The 21441-nt window shown below is 45.4% G+C and overlaps 1 protein-coding gene across 4 annotated transcripts; it reads left to right on the plus strand.

The window, feature by feature from the left end:
- Positions 1-71: 71 nt before the first annotated feature.
- Positions 72-20132, plus strand: LRRC40 (leucine rich repeat containing 40). 4 transcript variants are annotated; one of them, XM_074831758.1, is made up of 16 exons: positions 72-313; positions 1549-1960; positions 3217-3398; positions 4584-4657; positions 5600-5729; positions 6154-6277; positions 7082-7224; positions 8329-8501; positions 9539-9629; positions 12513-12558; positions 14843-14951; positions 15527-15634; positions 17185-17295; positions 18131-18208; positions 18596-18781; positions 19763-20132. In XM_074831758.1, exons 2-16 carry the CDS (start codon positions 1954-1956, stop codon positions 19866-19868), a joined length of 1668 nt encoding a protein of 555 aa, XP_074687859.1. In that variant the 5' UTR covers positions 72-313; positions 1549-1953; the 3' UTR covers positions 19869-20132. The 4 variants fall into 4 exon arrangements, with proteins under 4 accessions (XP_074687859.1, XP_074687858.1, XP_074687860.1 ...); XM_074831757.1 differs by having other exon boundaries at positions 1549-1750; XM_074831759.1 differs by having other exon boundaries at positions 1549-1717.
- The last annotated feature ends 1309 nt before the right edge of the window (positions 20133-21441 follow it).

Genomic DNA, 21441 nt, shown 5'->3' on the forward strand with positions numbered 1-21441 from the left:
ATGCGTGCTGCCCGCCCCCTGCGCGCGGGACGCGCCGCGCAGGCGCAGAGCGGGCGTTGCCTGAGGGTGGGAAAGGCGTGAGGGGGCTGCGGTTGCCTCCCGCCTCTTCCTCAGCGGGCTGAAGGATTCTAGTGCTGGCGGAGGGCGTTGAACCCTAAGCTGGCCGTGGGGCCGGCAGCAGGGAGCTCACCCCGGGGGCGGTCGGGGTTCCAGAGTACTTGTGGTCAGTCTTCTGAGGGGCCAATGGGTCTCAGAGGCCTCAACTATAACCAGGCTGGCACGTTGCTACTAGTGTCTGGCCCAAGGTGTCCAGGTGAGCTCGATAATGCTGCTTGCTCCTTCAGAGCTGTAAGCTTAAAATTGCTGCATTTTAGACATGTTAGGTCAATTGCTATGTGAATTAATTGTATTCATGTAGAGATGAGTTGAATAGGTATCTTGTTGCCTGGGTTCACTGAGGTGAATGTGCTTTGAGTTCTCTACATTTTCTGCTCTATTGCTCCTGGTTTCAGATTGTAAGTAAAGCAATCGCTATTTCCAAAGTCCATAAAAGGGATTTTAAAGTAATTAATATTAATCATACCAGGAAGTTCAGCCCTTCCCATCATTGTCATGATTTCTGCCTGTTACAAATCAGCTTCAGCTTGCTTAACTCCTGCCCTTTGAAATATATCTTCCTCTTATGGCAACAAACAAAAAGTTGACTTGAAGACTTCACACAAAACTCTGGGATTTCCAGACTTTTTTAATACTCAGTTGAAATACCCAGCACTTCCTTATGGAGCACTGTCTGATGACTCCCAGAGTGAGAGGAGACAGGAAAAAAGGGAATTAGAACAGTGGTAAAAATCTAACAAGGCCAAAATCCTTAGTCAAGAGCCTGAAGTATGCCAGTTGCTTGAATCACATGTTTATTTACCTAATGTGATATTTGGTATTAATGTGGTATTATTAACTAATTATTTTTAAGATCAGTGGAACTACTAGTAGAAGCTTTTTTCAAAAAGGGTATTGTTTGAAACACAAACCTGGTGTTTGAAAGTGAAAAGAGCTACAACTAAAAAGTTCGGTGACTAAGGGGGAAAATGCTCCTTTTTCATAATTCTCACCAGGAACTGCTGGTAGGATCAGGCAGACATCGATCTGATCCACAGTTTAAAAGGTGGAAGTGGTGACCGGTCTCTGTTATCTCAAGTATTGGTAGACAGCCAGGATTTTTCAGTCTAACATTTTTATTTAGTTTGCAAACTCTGGACTAAAGGGAAAAGGGAAAAACAGTGTGTTGATGTAAAAATGCCTTTTTATTTGGTATACCTTGTGTGTATGTATCAAATATTCCCAGGTTATTTGGTCTGGATTCACACTTGTGACAAAAGTGAAGACTTTAGCAGAAAGAAATGGGGGAGAGGAAGGACAGGAAGCAGGATCTGGGTGGCACAGTGTGCACAGCTGCATCCAATTTGTGACTGAGTCTCTTTCCCAATAATTAGTGAGCATTGTCCTCAGTTGTGTCCTCAACTACAGTTTCTGGTCTTGCTTTGTTCACAGGCTGTGTGGATTTGTACCAAATGTTCAGACTGATCTTCAGGGAAGCACTGCTGCTGAGGGGACAGGACTTCGCCTTTGTCCTCCCATTTCTTGGAGGGAGTTATGGCCAAAACCACAAGCTGATCTGGGCGATGAAAACCATACGCAGTCCCGCTGTGAGCCAAGATGGGTATGGAAATGGCACTTTTCATCTCACACAAAGGTGGCTGCATGGCTGAGTTACCGAAAATCATAACCAAGAAAACTCTCCAAACCAAATAATAGTTTAGAAAGCTGACATTGGTTTATTGCAGTGCTGGGTGCACGGGGGATTCCTCCTGACAGCACACCAACAGGACTTTCCGTGCTGCATTTGTGCACAAAACTGGCAGAGTTAGTTATTTTTCCAAGCCCATCCTCTTCAGAATGATTGGTTAGTAATTAAATACAATTATAATATCACTGACACAATACTTCTACTACTACACATGATTAGGGGAAGCGTCTTCACTGGGGTGAGGGTCTTTGTGACCTGAAGGTGTTATTTTTAGTATCTTCTTCCAGGTCTAATGGCTCTGGGATGTCCTTGCTATGACTTGTTCTGAGGAGGGACGCCTTTGGCTTTAACAGAGACAAAGAACATCTTTCTTGACCGAAGCATTGTGTTGCTACCTTGTTCTAAAGTTTAACCTTCAACAGCTGTTGGGTTTTTGGGGGAGCTGGAGCAGGCTCCTACCCCAACAACCCCCTCCCCGGGGAGATGCAGAGCCGCCCCCCGGGCCTGCAGCCCCGGGCACCCTCCGGGATGGAGGGCGGGGTTGCAGCCCCCCCGCCCCGCTCCCTTTCGGGGCACCATTTCGCCGTCGCGGCTTCCCCCCGCCTTGCAGCGCCGGAAGGGAAATGGCGGCCGGGGGAGGCGGTAGCGGCCGGCGGGGCGGCTGCCAGAGCCGGGACCCCGCCTGCTCGGCGGGGCGGTGCCGGCCGGGCTCCAGCGAGGGATGGCGGCGGCGCGGAGGGTGCGGGATCCGCGCGCTGGCTTCGGACGGCCGGTGGCCGAGCCGGGCCCCGCCGTACCGCAGGGGCTGCTGCGGGCGGCTCGGAAGAGCGGGCAGTTAAACCTCGCGGGCCGCAGCCTTAGCGAGGGTGAGCGCGGGGAGCCGGGCCCTGGGGCCCTCCCTCATAGCCGGCGGGTACACCCCTCCTTCTGCCCGCAGCCCGGGCTGGCCGCCCCAGAGGGCCGGGCAGGGCAGCTGGGCCTCTCGGCGGCGGGCTGGGATCCTCGTGGCGGGGAGTGGCGGCCCTTGCGCCGGGCCCTTGGCTCTGCTGGGAACCACACGGGTCTTCAGCTGAGGGGACAGGCGCCGTGTTCACGGGTGGTTGCCGATCGGTTCCGCGGGCTGCGTGTTCCTCCGGTGCCTTGGGTTTATTGTTGGGTAATGCTATACGGGCAGGATGGGAAAAATACAGAGGGAGCAACAGCAATGAGTATTCCTGCCATCTTCACAGGTCAATTTACTTTTGGCTGTTGCTGGCAGATTTCCATCAGCTTGTTAGTGTCAGCTCTGGAAAAATATCTAGAAATACAGTTCACAAGATGGGTGTATGTATATATGAAAAGCATTAGGACAGTGGACATTTGAAAGTAAATATCTGAGGAATTCACTTAACATGTATGTTTGTGTATGTTAGTGCCTCAACATGTGTGGCGGATAAATTTGGATACTCCAGAGGAAGCTCATCACAATCTCTCTTTTGGTGCTGCGGATCGCTGGTGGGAGCAAACAGACCTGACCAAGCTGATACTCGCCTCAAACAAACTGCAGAGTCTGTCAGAGGATGTCAAACTTCTGCCTGCCCTCACTGTTCTGGATGTAAGTACAACAATCCTGTTACGGTAGGACTGTACTCTCCCTGTAAGAGGTGGGAAAACAGTCTTAGATCACAGACTGGTTCAGGGTGAAAGGGACCTTAAAGCCCATCCAGTCCCACCCCCCTGCCCCAGGCAGGGACACCTTCCACTAGCCCAGGTTGCCCAAAGCCCCATCCAACCTGGCCTTGAACCCTTTCAGGGAGGGGGCAGCCACAGCTTCTCTGGGCAACCTGTGCCAGGGCCTCACCACCCTCACAGGGAACAATTTCTTCCTTACATCTAACCTAAATCTCCCCTCTGTCAGTTTAAAACCGTTACCCCTCATCCTATCCCTACACCCCCTGATCAAGAGTCCCTCCCCCCTTTCCTGTAGCCCCTTTCAGTCCTGGGAGGCCGCTCTAAGGTCTCCCCGGAGCCTTCTCTTCTCCAGCTGAACCCCCCAACTCTCTCAGCCTGTCCTCACAGGGGAGCTGCTCCAGCCCCCCGAGCATCTTCGTGGCCTCCTCTGGCCCCGCTCGAGCAGGTCCGTGTCCTTCTGCTGTTGGTGGCCCCAGAGCTGGACCCAGCACTGCAGGGGGGTCTCACGAGAGCAGAGCAGAGGGGGAGAATCCCCCCTCGCCCTGCTGCCCACACTGCTCTGGGTACAGCCCAGCACACGGGTGGCTTTCTGGGCTGCCAGCGCGCGTTGCTGTCTCACAGTCAGTTTTCCACCCCCCAACCCCCCCAAGTCCTTCTCCTTGGGGCTGCTCTCAGTATCTTTGTTCTCCATTTCCCTGCAGTGGTGGCTGTGTAGAAGTGGCACTGCTGTGTTCTCAGGATGAAGAAAAGACTGTTACAGATCACTCTGATAATATATCAGTCTGGTGGTGGGTACTGTTCTGTAGAAAGGTCTAGGAAGTTTTATTATGGACACTGAAGGAAGAGCTATCACTGGATGCAACCACCTTTCCTGCTCTCCCCTCCTCTCCCTGTCTTCATATCTAATCTCTTAGCGTTTGTTACCAGTTAAGTAGAATTTTGCAGAATTTTGCAGTGCTGCTATTGGTAATGGCTTTGAGGTGTGTACGTAGCTGTTACTTGTGTACAAAGTTATTCTGTGTGTTCGGTTAGCTTGGTTTGTTTCTGGGGTAGACAAAACCTGCAAAGTACAAATTAGTAACTGTATTCTAAAAACTTTATTTTCCAGGTACATGATAATCAACTGACATCGCTTCCTTCTGCTTTAGGACAATTGGAAAATCTTCAGAAACTTGATGTCAGGTAAGTACGTGTTACAGAACTGGAACACGAGAAATATTGCAGTGACTTTTACAGGGTGAATAAGAGATTGCAACATATAAAACTTTCAGAAAATTAATTTCAGATTTTTAACTAGAGAATATTAGTATATTGAGAATTTTAAGTTTTGGATCAAAATTGATGATCTTAGGTTTGTTAAAATTATTTTCACTGATACTCAGTCACAGTTGCTTGGAAGGTGAGAACAGTGATATTTTGAATATTCACACAAAAGCAATATCTACATTCATTTGCTTCAGCCTGGCAGTTTTGAGTATAGAAGTACTTTTTGTCATAAATAATATACATTGGAAATAACTGTAGCTCTTGTTCATGCTGGAAAGTTCATAATCTTCTCGTTACTGGAGTAATTTTGTAAATTTGTGTGTGAGGAGAAAGAGGTATGCTGGCACTGTCTGTGTGAACTCCATAAAACAAAAGAAAATTAAGATCTGGCTGGAATATTGTAAATTCAGATGAGGATTAAAAGTGTTCTTGAGCAAATAAAGAAACAAACGTAGTGAATTTCTCCCAGGAAACTAATCCAACGTAGAGGGCTGTAACAATTGTAGGGGACAAGATTTTTCTTCGAGGTGAGGGTATCCTGACGAGCAGGCCTGTGCGTGTGCGCAGCGTGGGGATGTTTTGCAGAAGCCTGTCTCTCGGGAGGTGTAATTAATAGTTAGTCTGTGCCAGCACAGAGTATCCCGCGTGTCTGATCTGGGCCTGCTTCCCGCGTGCTCTAGGGCCTGAGGAGTTTGTGCTTCCACAGGCCGCATGCGACTGAGATAATGCGGCCGGTAGCCGGGGTGTAGCTCTGGTCTGGGGAGCGCCACGTGTGACACGAGCGTTCTGCGTGTGGTTGCCTTTGTACAGCCGCTGAGTGATCGGTTCTACCCTTTGTGTTCCCTGTGTTCGTACCAGCCACAACAAACTGAGAAGTGTCCCGGAAGAGGTGATGCAGTTGTCGCATTTGAAGAGCCTTCTTCTTCATCACAATGAGCTGAGTCACCTGCCAGATGGATTTGGACAACTTGTCAATTTAGAAGAATTAGTAAATTACAACTTTCTGAAAAATATTTCTTTGCGTGGAAAGGCTGATTTATCCATGTTTTGCTACTGCTAATTAAAAAACCCCGTAGCCTAGATGGCAGAACTTTGTGAATATTCTAACAACTTATGTGGGTTGTCAGTTATTACATGGTGGTTTGTTTGGGGGTTTTTGTTTGTTGGAAACCAAGTTTTGCTCTTTGTTTGCGAAATACTTTAAGAAAAATCAAATCCCTTGTGATCTGTCAGTCATGGGAGACTTGTTTCTTCTATTCACATTTCTACCAGGGAAATCCTGAAGATGTCAGCCATCTAATTTTAATGTTCTGCCAGTAATTAACTTTGCAGCAGCAGTACTCGTGGGATATTTTAAACATCTCTATTTCTAACCTCCCTCTCTCTTCCTCTCTCTCTTTTTTAATCTTCAGGATCTGTCCAACAACCATCTCACAGACATTCCAACAAGTTTTGCTTTGCTCATTAACTTAGTGCGACTCAATTTGGCTTGTAATCAGCTCAGGAGCCTGCCTGCAGATATCAGTGCGATGAAAAGTAAATTAGTTTCCTCAGATTATTAAATGCCATAGAGCCAGTTCTGTAGTTGTGTTCAGAAACGTAACGTATGTTATTCAGGATTTTAAAAATACATTCTTAAAGAGTTAATATATTCTCAAGAATATTAGTTCAGAATTACTTAAAACCATCAGCTACAGCTACTGTATATCAAACTCAAGTCCTCTTATGTTTCATATTTCTTGATAAATGGGGCATGGAATGATCAGAAAGCATAAGGATTAATATTGTTCTGCTTACAAGTTATTAGCCTTAAGGCTGCAATGAGGAATTTGAGAAATTTTTTTTCTTTATTGCATATTTTGAGTGGAAAATAAAGCATAAATGAGAGTTGAAATTATTGGAGAGGAAAAAAACCATAAATTAGTGATAAAGTTGACTTCTAACATTTGAATGTTAAATATCAAGCTGGCTGGTGGTTGATCTGAAACGCATATTTTCAGAGCTGTGGGAGATCCACAGGAACAGCTGGTAGACAGCCAGTTTTTATAGAGACTACAGAAATTACTTGCAGATCTTTTGGAGATGGGCTGCAGTATTGGACCCTTTCTTGATGGGAGCTATACCTGGCAGTGTCATTGGAAGCCTGCCAGGATGTTCTCTGAAGAGTAAATGAAAAGCAGATGCCTTGTTTTCAGAAATGTTGATTTGATTTCTTCCAAAGTCCTGTTCGGCAAAATGTTCTTACATTTATTTTAAAAAACAGGATATTTATGTTTCTGTAGAAAACTGTTTTGATTTTTCTCTTATTTTTCTGTTTGTCACTACACACTTACTTTGTAGGCTTAAGACAGCTGGATTGTAGTAAAAACTACCTGGAAACCGTACCTTCTAAATTAGCGACTATGGCATCTTTGGAACAACTTTACCTGAGAAAAAATAAATTACGTTCCTTACCAGAATTTCCTTCATGCAAATTACTGAAGGTGAGGTTTGAAATGGTTGGTATGCTGTAAATGTATTTGCTGTAAACTTTTAAAATAATGACTGATACTTTAAATACAAATTTTTGTAAAGTGCTGTGATCAAAAGTTGATAATTCTGTGTTTAGAACTGTGTTTAATACGTCCCTATTTGCAAGTATTCTTACGGTCCACACTGGTCAGTCTTAAGGTGATTTGGAAGACAGATTTGCAGCAGTACTCTTCAGGTTTGGAAAATAAAAGAAACATTTAGAAGAGGAATGACTGAAAAAACAGATCTGGTATTGCCTGTAACAGTTACTTTTTATCTCTAGGATCATTTTCTGGATAAATTTACATTGTTCATTATCATTTTTTTCTTTGTAACTGCAGAGGAAGTATACCCTTTTCTTTCCTTTTAGCATAATCAGATCTTTCAGATATTTTGTAGCCTTCATTCCTGATATGTTTAAAATTGAGATCACCTGTCTCAGAACATCAGAAATTTGTTACTCAACTAACAGAAAAATGGTTGGGCCAAGTGAACGCCTGTATCACTGTGTTGTTTCCAGTGACCAAATTCATCAAAGAATGTGGGTTCTTTTAGTTCTGCATAACTCTGAACTCAGCAGTTAAAATCTCAAACTATTTCAGCATTTTCTAACAAAATCCACGTTGGTGTGTGAAATTCAGTGTCTTAGTGTGTCCAGCAGCATGTGTGCCCTCTTTTGGGGCTAAAGAACCATTTGGTTTTTCCATTATAAACGAAACCTTTCCAGTAGGGAGGTGGAGAGCTACCCTCTCAACTTCCTGTAACTTGGAATTTAGGAAACTTCTTGAGTAAAGAAGTCGTTGACAAGTTCTTGGCAAAAGTGGAGCAGATTTACTCCTAGCTTGGAAATGGAACTCAAAAGCTGAGGGTTCTGGTGGTTTTAGAAAGCCTCAGTTCAGACTCCTGCCTCTGGATCTTTGGAGATTTGATATTTCATATGCAGATGAAAGGGAATTGGGATCTGTATTTCTCCACGTCATAGTATGTTTTTGTTGGTGTCATGATTTAGGAGATTAGTAAGTTATAAAGTAATTTCACCAGAGTAACGTAATTGTGGGTGATCTTTTTTTCCATAGGAATTGCACGCTGGTGAAAATCAGATTGAAATATTAAATGCAGAGAACCTGAAGCATCTGAATTCCCTCTCTGTATTGGAACTTAGAGACAACAAGATAAAATCAGTTCCTGATGAAATTACTCTGCTTCAGAAGCTGGAGCGACTTGACCTCGCCAACAATGATATCAGTAGGTAATGTTCAAAACTGCATTGTGTCTGTGATGGGGCATAGCTAGTGACATCTAATGACAATTAGCTGCAGCTGGTGTACTTCACTTTGTAAAATGCAATTAAAAAAGGACTCAATCATAATGAAGGAACCCTTTCTGTATTGTGTAACTGCTGTGATCAAGCTATGCCTTTCTTAAATGTAGCATGTTCTGTAGCTTTTCATTTGAACCTGTTGTGGATGGAGTGCTGCACTTCACTCATGAGAGAGAAACAACAACATATTTTATTAATAAGACTGTGAGTTAACAGAGGTCAAGGGTAGATGTGACAGTGGTTTAACAAGACTCGGTGCCAAGGCACACTTGAGTATTTACTGTGTAGAGGAGAGCGTCAGACAAAACTCTCAGGGAGACCCTCCTGCTGAGTCATGAGGTTCAGAAAGGACCCCCGCTGTGTGCTGAACTCCTCAGAGAGGAGCCTAGGTGCGGCTGGATCCAGACTTAGTCCCTGACTTGGACAGTGGTTTATGTCTAAAGGGTGATACGCGTGCAGGCAATCCTTTATATCACTTAGCCGAGATTTCAGAGTTTCAGTGCGCTTATTCCTAATTCGCTTACTCAGTATCTGATACGAAAGGATTCCCTCAACCTCGAGGGGTGTCCCTGCTCACGGGAGATCCTGGCGTGCAGCCCGCTGCTGTGCGGAAGAGCTCAGCGGGCCCCAGTCTGTCCACTTTTCATGGAGTAAGATAATTGCCTTGGATTTACATACCAACTCCAGGTGTTAGTTTCTTCCACCTTTGGCTTGAGTCAGACACTGACCAGCACCGTGGTGCTCAGATTAGCCCTCAGCTACTGTGGTGTTACGGATCCACACGACCAGATGCATCCCTTATGACTGCCAGTGGTGGTTAGCTCTTGAGCAGGGTTACGGGAAATACAAGTCAGGTTGGGGCCACGGAACCTGAGCTGCAGGCTGACAGGCCACCTCACAAACCGTTGCAAATGCTTTAGAAAATGTTTTGAAGCTGCTTTGAAATGAGTTCTTTCCATTTGCAGATTGCCTTACACATTGGGGAACCTTCCTCAGTTGAAATTCCTGGCATTAGAGGGAAATCCTTTGAGAACCATTCGAAGAGACCTCCTGCAAGTAAGCGCTATAGACACTATATGAAGTTCAGTTATGTTGCATATGTACGTTATCCAAATTGCGTGGCCAGAATGTTAAAAAAAATTTTTAATGCATCCAGATTTCAAGTAGCCTATGGAGCTTTAAACCATCTCTTCTGTTTGTGCGTTGTGGCTTTGGCACTCTTTCCTCTCGGGTCTGATGCGGTGCGTAAGACAGTGAGGACTGTGGAATAAAGGAGGTTGTTGCGTTACAGGACCTGTTTCTGCTCTGCTGCAGAAGTTGTGATATATATTGCAAAGGAAGCAGTGGGTGTCTGGGAAGAGAAGGCTGAGGCAGCTGTCTGCTGCCCAGTCCTGTTACAATCACAGCTCGTTGCAACGCTGGGCAAGAACTTTACATCAGGATTTTCCTGCATGAGCGTGGATTTCTGTTTCTCATTTCCTACTTGCCCGAATTAAGGATCTAGGATTAATTTCCAGATGATGGCAAGTGCATTTTGGGCACCAGCAGTGTGACGTAGTACGTTTTCTTAAGGGTAGCCTACACCTCAGATCTGCATTCTCCTTGTAGGTAACCAGCAAAGTGAAGGTGTGAGTTGTGTGTGAGAAAACAAGCACACAGGGCAGTGGGAGGCTGGAGCGTGGGCACTGCTGCTGCTATAGAATTCCCTTTAATTTTTTTCCCCAGCAGGCCCCTCTTCTCGTTGGTGGTATACATTACTTTTTGTGCTTCTGCCAGCGTTACAAAATAAATGTTTACAAAGCACTGGGATTCTCTAAAAATAAGCAACACTGAAGACTCTGTTGAAATGAAGTTTTGTAGTGTCTGTCAGAAGAGGGAACACATTGAGTGAGCTTTGTGTGCACTAAATTAATGAGCAGGGGTTCAGTGGATGGAAGTCATACATGATCTCAGCGTGCACAGTTGGCTTCAGGTGTACCTGCAGAGGAGCCTGAGTTAGGTTGCCTGGTTACTGCAGTTGTGGTATTCCCTCGCTTCTGAGGATTTGCTCTTTCAAATGTAAGAGCACAGAGTGTGTGATTTCTTGTGTGTATTGCAAATTTGTAGCAAACGACAGGTACAAGGATTCCATTATGACATTTTATACTTACACTGTCTTGATCCATTACCAGCACTGTAAATTCCTGCACCTGGAAGTAAGCCTGTCTAGAATTTTTTACACTTGATTTAGAGGAGGAATTGATAAAGCTTGTGGGGTTCCCCAGGCACTTCTTGGGAGCAGGTGAATACTGAGGTTAAGGATTGGCAGAGGCTGGGGGATAGTACAGTCCAGCAGGCGCAGACTCTTCTCTTGTTTATCCCTGCTCCGTCTCCTCTTTTCCTGTTTCTCAGGCCTCTCATTCTAGTCCCAAACCCATTCTTGTTTCTTGAGGAATTTCCACTTAATTCCTGTTAAATCCTAGTCTCTTGGTTTTTTGGTTTTTTTTTTTTTGCGTAATGTACCATCACCTGGCTGTTGAGCTTTGTCATACTGTCTGCTTCCCTCTCCGTACAAGCCATGGGACTGTTACTCAGCTTTTGGTTTGACCTTCACCTTTTCCTTACAAGTTTCCAGGTTCTTCCGTATTGGCGTCCCTTGTCTTGCTGGGCTCAGCCCGCGCCATGCCTGGGCGTGCCTGCAGTCAGTCCCAGCCTCCTCTGGCCTCCCTTTCTTGGTCTTCTGTCATCCCATCAGATGCCTTGTGAGAGTTTGTTCCCCTCCTTCGTTCCCCTCCTTCGTTCCCCTCCTTCGTTCCCCTCCTTCGTTCCCCTCCTTCGTTCCCCTCCTTCGTTCCCCTCCTTCGTTCCCCTCCTTCGTTCCCCTCCTTCGTTCCCCTCCTTCGTTCCCCTCCTTCGTTCCCCTCCTTCGTTCCCCTCCTTCGTTCCCCTCCTTCGTTCCCCTCCTTCGTTCCCCTCCTTCGTTCCCCTCCTTCGTTCCCCTCCTTCGTTCCCCTCCTTCGTTCCCCTCCTTCGTTCCCCTCCTTCGTTCCCCTCCTTCGTTCCCCTCCTTCGTTCCCCTCCTTCGTTCCCCTCCTTCGTTCCCCTCCTTCGTTCCCCTCCTTCGTTCCCCTCCTTCGTTCCCCTCCTTCGTTCCCCTCCTTCGTTCCCCTCCTTCGTTCCCCTCCTTCGTTCCCCTCCTTCGTTCCCCTCCTTCGTTCCCCCCACATTTTCTTTACCCCTCTGCATTCAGACCTCCCAGTCTCTTACACAGATCTCAGCTAGAATGAGAAATACTAATTCATATTCAGTGCTTTAGTTCAGTCCCTGGTTTTAAAGCACCAAGGAAGCCTCTAAAATCATAAGGCAAACCTAGCTTTATCCTAAAACAAATGGGCTAGATGAGATTATACTTAATTACTCATAGATTATGCAGATAGTAACTGTTTTTGACCAGTAGAAGTTGCTATGAGAGGATTGAAAGGACCAAGCTGTGAAAAAATCCATGCAAAATATGTAAATTGCAGTGTTGTTCCCAGAGTCTATAATTTTGGGCATAAAAAGTTACCACAACACTGAACAGTCAGCTTCCTTGACAAATTCTAAATGTCTTCTCCAAAGCATAATTGTGCTAGACCTCTGTAAAGAGAAGATTAGGTTGACTTGAACTTTTTCCTTGATCTTGCAACTGGCTAACTACTTTAGATAAAAAATTAAAAATGTGGAGCCTGAGGTAGTGATACAGGATCGGAAATTTTCATCTGGAATAAATAAAATTGTAAATAAGCAAGTTCATAAGCTGCTGTGAAGAGGGTTTTTCTGTGGGAAGTGGTAGGTGGATTTTGTAGTCAGCAGTGCTGTGGGTCCACCTGTGTGACTGCTGTTGGCATTCCTTGTGGTCGGAGCGGCTCTGGAAACACTGCCTGGCAAATCCTGACTTTTTTTTTTTTTTTTTTTTTAAAGAAAGGCACCCAGGAACTTCTGAAATATCTAAGAAGCAAAATCCAAGGTATGTTGCTGTGTTACATTTTAAAGAGTCTTTCTAGGAAATTAAAATAAATTGGAATGTACAGAGGGTAGCTGTTTCAATCCAGGTTCCTCCAGTTATGCTGCAATAACAGTTTTCTTTACTCAACAGTTTGCTCTTCTATTTCAGTGCTGTTTCTTTTTCTTACTCTATTAGGTAGTACTGAATAACAAACATTCTTTGTTTTTCTAATTTATAATCCTCAATAATCTCAAGTATTTTTCCTCTGGTCCTTTTACGCGTTTTGCATCAGAAATTCCAGTAGCTTTTTTCTTTTTCCTCACAACATCATGGGAAGTTTACGTGAGGGGTTTTTCTTGTTAAGCTTGCTGTCTATCTGCTGGCTTGGACGCTGCTAGGGACCGAGAGTAGGGGATGGTTGGTAAAGACATTGTGTATAATTCATCCACATACTAACACGGGCAGCACCGTCCTCTGATACGCAGAAAGGACGTGCCTGAGTCAGCCACGATGGTCCTGGCAGTGCCATGGAGCCTACCTCGCAGCTGACTAAGAATATCAAAAGTTTTGGGGAGAAAGTAACTGATTATTTTAAACATCATTCTAATCCTGGCCTGTTAGAATTCATTTTTCTACTGTCTAATAGTCTTGATCCCAGCCTTCCCTACAGAAATAATTAAAAAGTCAGAAAGCAGAACATGGGATGAAATATTTCAAGGGGATTACTTGTGCGTGCAAACGCTTTGTGGGTTTTGCAGAATCCTCTCTGGGATTCAACGCTGTTTCTCTCTGGGTTGAAAAGCACCGAGTTGTTGACTCTAGGTCACGATTATCTGACAGATGTGGCACTTTGTAAAAATGAACCGATAGTATGCAGAAAGTGGACAAAAAGTTGCTAGTTGCTTCTGCATGCTCGAGTCGCTTTCCAGATTGATACCTGGGCTTCTAATTCACTGAGATACTTCAGCATTTTGGGTGGTTTTTGTTGTGTTTTCTGAACAAAATGGTGGCGATGACAGTGTATTTTTTATTATTTAGGAAATAGGCTGTTAGAGTCTTTAAGTAACCTGCATGCTGAGAAGGTGAAATCCTTTCAAAACAGGACTCCAGTTTACCATCTTTAGAAGTTTTCCTCTTTCTTGAGTTTTAAAACATAAAGTAGGCAAAATGACCGAGTTCATGGGTTGTGTTAAGTATAACAGGGAAACAATTATGCTGCACATAAATGGCAAAAAAAGGCTTAGAAGGTGCCTTGATAATACATGCGAGCAACTGTTACTGAAAATGGTACGTGGAGATTTTCCTTTTTCAGTGGGTTTTCTCTCCATCCACCAGAGGATGGCAGTATTAATTAGGCGACAGCAGCATATAAAATTGCTTCAAAATGTCAGGTTCCATGCAAATCTGACATACTATTAACTTGACAAAAATTAATTGAGTGCTAGGGTACATACTCAGGAGTTATCTGGTGAACTATAATAGATAATATAATTGTGGGCAATTAAATTAGCTCATGTCTTGCATGTACAATGATGCTTATGATTTTACCTGTTACGGCATCTAAGCTGGAGCTAAAGCTGTAGCAGGCCTGTTTCTGTAGAGGTTTAAATGGGGAAAAGGCCTCTTTTTTTAGCTTTTTTTGACCCTTTTGACTTTTCCTAAGGAAAGGATGACTAGTTGTGGTTAGGCACAATTGTTAGTAGACTTTTATTCATGGATGCTGCTGAATTTCCCTAGGGTTTTGTTCGGTTTCTTTTAGTGGAGGTTGGATTTATTGTATGTTTGGACTTCTAGCTAAGCTTCACCCCCCTCAGGCACAGGTGAGTCCCTGGGGGGTGATGCCACACCTCAGTTGTGCAGAACGATGCTTTTAGTCCACATTCCTTAAACATCCAAAGTAGCCTTGTGACACCCAGAGCTTTTTCCTGGGGATTGTAGGTGGTAATCAAAAGGAACTTTACAGAGGAGGGCGTGATGAAGGTTTATAAATATTAATATTTTAACTGAAACTGTGGTCAGATTTGCTGTTCGGGGTATAGATGATCTAGACCGTCATTTCTAGCCCCAATTCCCTGTTTCTTACTGTTTCTCTCTCCCTAGCCCGTGGAGCTGCCTGTCTCACCGCTGGCTGCTGCTGGCATGACAGCTCCATTGCTTCCTGACCTAATTTTTCAAAATCCAAGTCAACCCTCTTCCTCCCACCCCCCTAAAAAAAAAAAAAGGCAAACCAGAAACCCAAGATTGAAAAAACCCTTTACTAGAAAATGCTTGATGCAATCTGAATCAGATTATTTGTTATCTCCAGATGATGTAACTACCGTCAATGAAGAGCCTCCTGTGACAGCCATGACTCTTCCAAGTGAGTCAAGGGTTAACATGCACGCCATAACTTCACTAAAATTGCTGGAATACAGGTATGTGTTTTGAAATACTACCTATTTCTAAAGTTCTAAGAACACTTGCCTATTTTTTGCCCTTTTTTTATGATATATACCAAACTGTCTGCAAATCCTGCTGCATTTGTGTGTTTTTCACTTTAATTTGTGTGCTCAAGAATAGGCAGATTTGAACTGCAGGTTTTTAAAAATTGTTTCTTTGTATTATCAAGTATTCCGCAGTAACATTCCTTTTAACTCACTGAAACACTCAATACCTTCAGGTGCTTTTAGTACCTCTTATACTTCTTCAGCAATTTTCATTAAGTCTCAGAATATCTTGTAGTAGGTGAGTAGCTCTTCAGTTATTTCTTAAAAGTAACCAACCATGTAATCTTTTCAGTTGGGGAGGGGGAAGAAACCATGTGACACAGACATGGTGCGGTGGTTGGTGGCTTTCTGATTAACAGTCCTGCAAGGACCTCAAATTGTAGATATTTATATATCTACTCTACGACTCATCTGTTTCTAAAAGAAGATGAAAATGCCTTGTTAATAAATAGGGAATGATTAGCTTGTTTGTGTGACCCAGCTAACTGCTTCCCATTGTCCAGTGAGAAACAGGCCGCTGTGATTCCCGATGACATGTTCGACGCAGTCAGAAGCAATCCTGTCACCACTGTCAACTTCAGCAAAAATCAGCTGAATGAAGTTCCTCCAAGGTACTTTTAGAAAGGTCGTTCCTCCATTTGTTACTTTCTTTCCTACTTTTTGCTCCTCTACATCTTGTCTTTCTCCTGATGGAGTATATTTGCGCGTTGTGCTGCGTACGCCTTTGTGCACACGTGGAGGGACGTGCGGTTGCGGTGCTGAGCGATGCAGTTGTGTTTCTAGCAGGAGTAGCGTGCCGGCGGGGCTGCAGGGCTCTGCTCGGCGGTGCTTTCCTTACATCTTGTGTGCGTCGTGCTTTTCTGAGCGTTGGTGAAAAGCCCGAGAGGAGAGTGATGTGACTTCACGGGGAAGTGCTGTACGTGACCGTGTAGCATTGATTCCTCTACAGAGCCGCCTTTTTCCCCATATAAAGATAATCTTAGTGGACTCACCGCTTTTTTGGGTGATGACTACGTACTGCTGCTGAGGTTCTATTTAAATACAGTTTGTTCGGAGAGGGTAATTGTTTGTGGGTTGTTAAGGAAGCCTGAACAGTTTCCGTGCCTCTTCTTGGCAGGTTTTGTGTCCCATCACACAGCGTTTGAGATTATTGCACTTGTTACGTCATCCACAGTCAGGAAAAAGCTTTCTCTTGGCACTAATGGAATTGAGAGTCTTTTTGTGTAAGGAGGAGGGTTACTGCACCTCTGGCAGCCCCAGAAACCCACAAAAGCTGGTGTTTAAGGATACCACCACACCTGGGGGGGTAACTTATGTCCATTCTTGGACCCAAGTGTGCTGAACGTTTAACCTTCAGCACACAGAACTTGAAGAGGTGGGATCTCTTTCTCACAGGAAAAAAACCGCTTTTCATACAACTTCTAGAAAACCAATGTAGTGAGATAATGCTTGTGCCTCCCCAGCTTTTTCAGCGTTTCAGGGGCTGTTGCGCTCGCTGGGGATAGGTGTAGGTGTGCAATCCAGATGGGAGAGCTGAGGGTTTTCTCATTTAATTGCCTTTTGGTTTTAGGGCTAAACCAGAGATTCTGTTAGGGGATTCAACAGCTAATTTTTTGAGCTGTTAACATACGTCACACCAAAGCATGTTAATAGAATACCCTTTAACAAGAAGCAGAAAATGCCGTGTTTCCTGAAATTTGTAATATCAGAACAGTGGAACAGAAACAAAAGATGGAAACAAAACCGCAATCTCTGTCTGTTTGATGGCCAGAGAAGGTGGATGGAGTCTTCTTGTTAAACCATTTACAGAGCAGGAGGTGACAGTGATGGTCACCTCTGCCAGTGTCTGAAATCCCTCTTACCTGCATTTCAGCAAGTGGGTTCTTGGAGTAACGTTTGCTCTCCTAATCAGGGAGGGGAAACTTACTCTCTAATAATTTCAGGCAAGTGATTCTGAGCTTTGTCTTTACATCAGGCGTCAGACTCCAGGACAGGAGCTTTCACAGCTGAAGTTTCCATTACCTTCACTCCACAAAATTACTTCTGAAGTGTCAAGAGACATAGTGTGTCCTTGATTTGTAGAATAAAGCAGGGTTTTTTTCAGTAACTTAGAATGCAAACATGAGCTTACATAATGCAAGTGTATTCATATTGGTTTCAGGATTGTGGAGCTGAAAGACTCAGTTTGTGATGTCAACCTTGGCTTCAATAAAATCTCCTCTATTTCCTCAGAGCTTTGCGTGCTCCATAAATTGACACATTTGGATATCAGGTTTGTGACGTGTGTTGGACTTCCTTTCTCGCTAACTTATTTTTGTGCCTTTTTAAACCAGCCATCTGTTACAGTGGGATAGCAGTACTGAAATAAGTTTTCATTTCCCAAAATGCCTCCATGACAGTTGAATGACTGGCAGATCTGAAATAGCAAGTGGCCTAGATTTAGGCATCGGTAAAAAAAAAAAAAAAAACCACAAAACCCAAGCGGACAAGCTGTGAGACTTGCTGTGATGAAGGGTCTTGCCTCAGTCTTAAGGTTCTCAGAGATGTGAAGCTGCTATTTAAAAATCCCTCCAACCCCCCAAAAGAACCCCCCACCAAGCCACTGGCGGGCGCTGGGAAGCGATACAGGGAGAGAGCGAGTGTTGTGCCTCCTGGAGCTGTTGCTGCCTGTAGGTATTTTATTGGCAGTAGCTCCTCCAGCCCTTCTACCCGCTGCGGCTCCCGCAGGACCTCCCTGCGCTGGTGCAGGCAGCAGCATAGCCCACCGGGCCGTGTTACCTGGGCTGCTTCACACACTGCAAACACTTCTGCTGACACCCCCGGAGCTCAACTGCCAGGTGGGTTTGTGGAGCTGTGGGATGCTTTGAAATTCTTGGGAACCTTTAGAGGACAGACTTAAATCTGCTGCTGGCAGAAATAAGAATGCAAACCTGGCTTGTGTGAGCCAGCGTCTGTACTTGAGCGTGGTCTTGACCCATTTAGGAAGCGGTTAATTGGTTTAAGGCAGCACGTTGGCATGGATAAATACCCACAGTCTGTCTCTGTGGATTCTTAACTGAAACTCTGTAGAAGTTAGTGATAATTGTTTGTCTTTGTTTGATACACAGAAATAATTTTTTGACATCTTTACCTGAGGAAATGGAGGCACTGACAAGACTGCAATTAATAAATCTTTCTTTCAATAGGTGAGTAACTCTTTAGGTTATTTTTTTTTTTTAAATATACAATAATAAAAAGAACTAGTCTGCGTTCAGTATGATTTTCCTGTGATGTGAGAACAGGGAGGCACTTGATAAACCAGCTGTGAGCTTAAACCCGATGGATGTACTTCTTTGCACAATGGGTCGTGTATTTTTGGAACTTTCTGCCACAAAAGTTGCAGAGAGACACAGTAGGAACTGGTTAAAAAAGGGATGAAACAGTCTGTGAGCAACAAATGCAGAACCAGACCCCCGCAGGCGCCTTTCACCCTTTAAATAATGCTCAAGTGCAGCCCGGCTTTAAAGGCTGCTCAGTTTCTGAATGCCCTAATTCTGACTTTCCTTGCTTTGTCTCCTTTTTCCCTCTTGAAGATTTAAAGCGTTTCCCAGCGTCCTCTATTGCATCCCGGCGCTGGAGACCATCCTGCTCAGCGACAACCAGGTGGGCTGCGTCGACGCGCAGGGGCTGCGGGCGCTGGCGGGGCTGGGGACGCTCGACCTGCGCAACAACGACCTGCTCCAGCTGCCGCCGGAACTGGGCCACTGCCAGAGCCTGAGGTGTGTGGGCCGGGCCGGGCTTAGGGAAACCCGCTCTCAGCGGCGCCTTCGGGCCCCGTTCGCTGGGGGAGAACTTGCTCCCCGCGGCGCGGTTGATTTGGGGGTCTTGGTGCAGTAAAAGGGGCTCTTGCCACTTGTAAAACAACACAGTTCTGTATTTTCTCAAGATTGTAAAGAATTGGGGGAGCTGTTTCATGATTTTTTTAAAAAAGGGGAAGGGTATGTTTTAAAAAAAATAATATCTTTTTTTAAATCATGGTTTTTAACAAAAGGGAAAGGCTCTAATGTTTGAGCCTGAGTGAGCCACCCCCTTGCCCACACCAACACAGGGTCAGGGCCCGCCGGGCCGGGAGACCCTTCCCCTCCCCCGCCATGGGTGCAGCTCACGCTGCTGTCGCAGAGACAAATAATTCTCCAATTAATGCCTAAAGCGACAGGACCAGCCGTCCTCACAGCGCACGCTCTGTGTGAGCAGCCCAGCAACAACAACAAGTTCCCAGGCCCTGGGGATTTCCCCTGGCAGGACACTTTCCCCAGGGACTTCAAAAAACAAAATAAAACATCCCACCCCCAGCAGGAAAACCCTCCAGGGAGATTTACCTGTTCTGAAGGAGAGTGGGCTAGCAGCTACGCTGGCATGTGCAGGGTTATGAGTTAACATGGTTTTCCCCTTTTACTCTACCCTTTCTGTATTTCAAAAGTTGTTTTTCTCGCTCTTTCTTCTGGCAGAGGCTGAAGAATCAGGTACATGTGTATCGTGTGTCTACAATAATAGACCACGTGGGGTTTATTAGCCTGAATTAAAACTCCAGTGTTGCTGTAAAAGATAAGTTGTGTGAGCTAGGGAAGCAGAACTTAAAATCCTTGTAGTGGAACAGAATTATTACTTAAGAATTTCAAAGGATCGGAATCCTCAGCGTGTGAAGGTGGTGTTCCACAGAAAAGCCTTGATCCAAGTAACTCCACCTCCCTGTTTTCTAGGACGCTGCTGTTGGAAGGAAACCCCTTCCGCACGCCACGGGCGGCCGTCCTGGCCAAGGGCACGGCTGCAGTGCTGGAGTACCTGAGGAGCCGCATCCCTGCCTGAGCAGGGCCTTGGCGAGGGGGAAACGGGGCCCAGGGCAGCCCTCGGGCTGTGCCCCCCCCCCCCTCCTCCTCCTCCCTCAGTGGCTGAAGGACGGGCCCAACCCAGGGACCCTTCGGGCTGGAGTTCGCACGTCAGGAACTTGCCTTGGCTGCGCGCGGTTCCCCTCAAGGCTGCACATTCCCTGAGTGAGTTTTAAAACAGCACCTGCTGACATGTTTGGTAATAAAGAACGGCTCCGGGAGCCGCCTTCCGGAACAGCCACAATAGTGGTTCTGCGGCTGAGCTGGTTTTTGAAGGGAATGGTCAGTGTAAAGTACTGGAGCAAAAGGCGGGAGCGGATGTGCTGCTGTGGGTGTGGCTGTTGTGTGATCGCTGCGGGGGGATGGGGGGTCACCTAACCCTGAGGGGGGGGTGGGGGCTGCACCCCAACAATAAACGTTTCCTGTAGGATGGCCGCTTTGGGGGTCGTAAGCGTGTGCTGGCATTAAGTTTTCGGGCCAGTAACTTCTGGATACTTCTCATTTTTAATGGCACTTGCAAGTGATCCTTTTCCTTCTCCTGAAAGTGCTCCCTTCCTTAATGAGCGCAACATGTTGTGGATATTAATACTCTAAAAGGGTATTTTTTTAAATATTTTGAAGAAATTTTTTAGAACTGTTGGATGGTGCTTGCGGAGCTGCTGCTCCCAGCCTGTGAATGGGAGAAGGAACCGGAGCAGAGCCCTGGCGGTTCCTGCAGTGGGGTGTTGTGCAGTGGTGGGTGTGGTTTTTAAGCTGTTGCTGTGGTGCTGCCGTAAGCAGAGTGAGCAGCAGCGCTTGACACCACTTACGGCTGTACCTGCCTTGTGGTTGTAGGGGCCGTGCGGCTGTACTGGCCCTGCGGCTGATGTACCATGGGCAGGACAGGCAGCATTAGGTGCCTCACCTGCCCCTCCCTCAGCCTGGGGTTTGTTCGCTGGTGGGTGCTGCAGGTGTTTGTGAAGCTGTAGCTGCAATGACTGATAGGAGGTGTGTCATGGGGTACCGGGGTGGGTCTGTAACAAACTGCTCTCATCCCCTGACTTGCAGAATTTTTGAAAACTTGGCTCCTTTCCAACAGCAAAAGATGACAAAGACTAATTACAATAAGGTGACATTTTTATTATTTATACAATAAAGAGACTTTTTAATGTTATTCAAAACACTTTTTTAAATACTGAAAAAGTTGGGTACATCAAAGCCGAAAAATGGCTCTGCTATACACTGCACAGCGTCGGTTCAGTCCCTGGGTTTGGTTTCTGTACAGCTGCAAAACACTTCCCAAACACAACCTGCACCTCCCGGGGACGTGTCGCACGGGAGATAAACCGGGGAGGATACGACCCGCGTGTGCACATGGACTGACGAGAGATTGATTGCACGGAATCAATAGAGTTAAAATAGAATTCTGAAGTACCTTTTTGCACATAAAATGAAGCAGCTTTCAAGTTCAGTAAGTCTTTATACTGCAAAAAACATTAAGTACATTCACAATCTATGTTAATAAAGTAGTAAATATTTCTTCATTCAGCCGTATTTACAGTAATACTGTAGTT

The sequence above is a fragment of the Strix aluco genome, chromosome 8 (genome assembly GCF_031877795.1).
Source record: "Strix aluco isolate bStrAlu1 chromosome 8, bStrAlu1.hap1, whole genome shotgun sequence".
In the NCBI taxonomy this organism is placed as follows: Eukaryota; Metazoa; Chordata; class Aves; order Strigiformes; family Strigidae; genus Strix; species Strix aluco.

What these genes read in the sequence shown, in the direction of transcription:
- LRRC40 (XM_074831756.1), top strand. Translation starts at nt 2,526, where the DNA reads ATGGCGGCGGCGCGGAGGGTGCGGGATCCGCGCGCTGGCTTCGGACGG. An exon ending in CTGAATGAAGTTCCTCCAAG is followed by an intron (nt 15,635 to 17,184) that starts GTACTTTTAGAA and finishes TATTGGTTTCAG; the next exon opens with GATTGTGGAGCTGAAAGACT. An exon ending in TTGACACATTTGGATATCAG is followed by an intron (nt 17,296 to 18,130) that starts GTTTGTGACGTG and finishes TTTGATACACAG; the next exon opens with AAATAATTTTTTGACATCTT.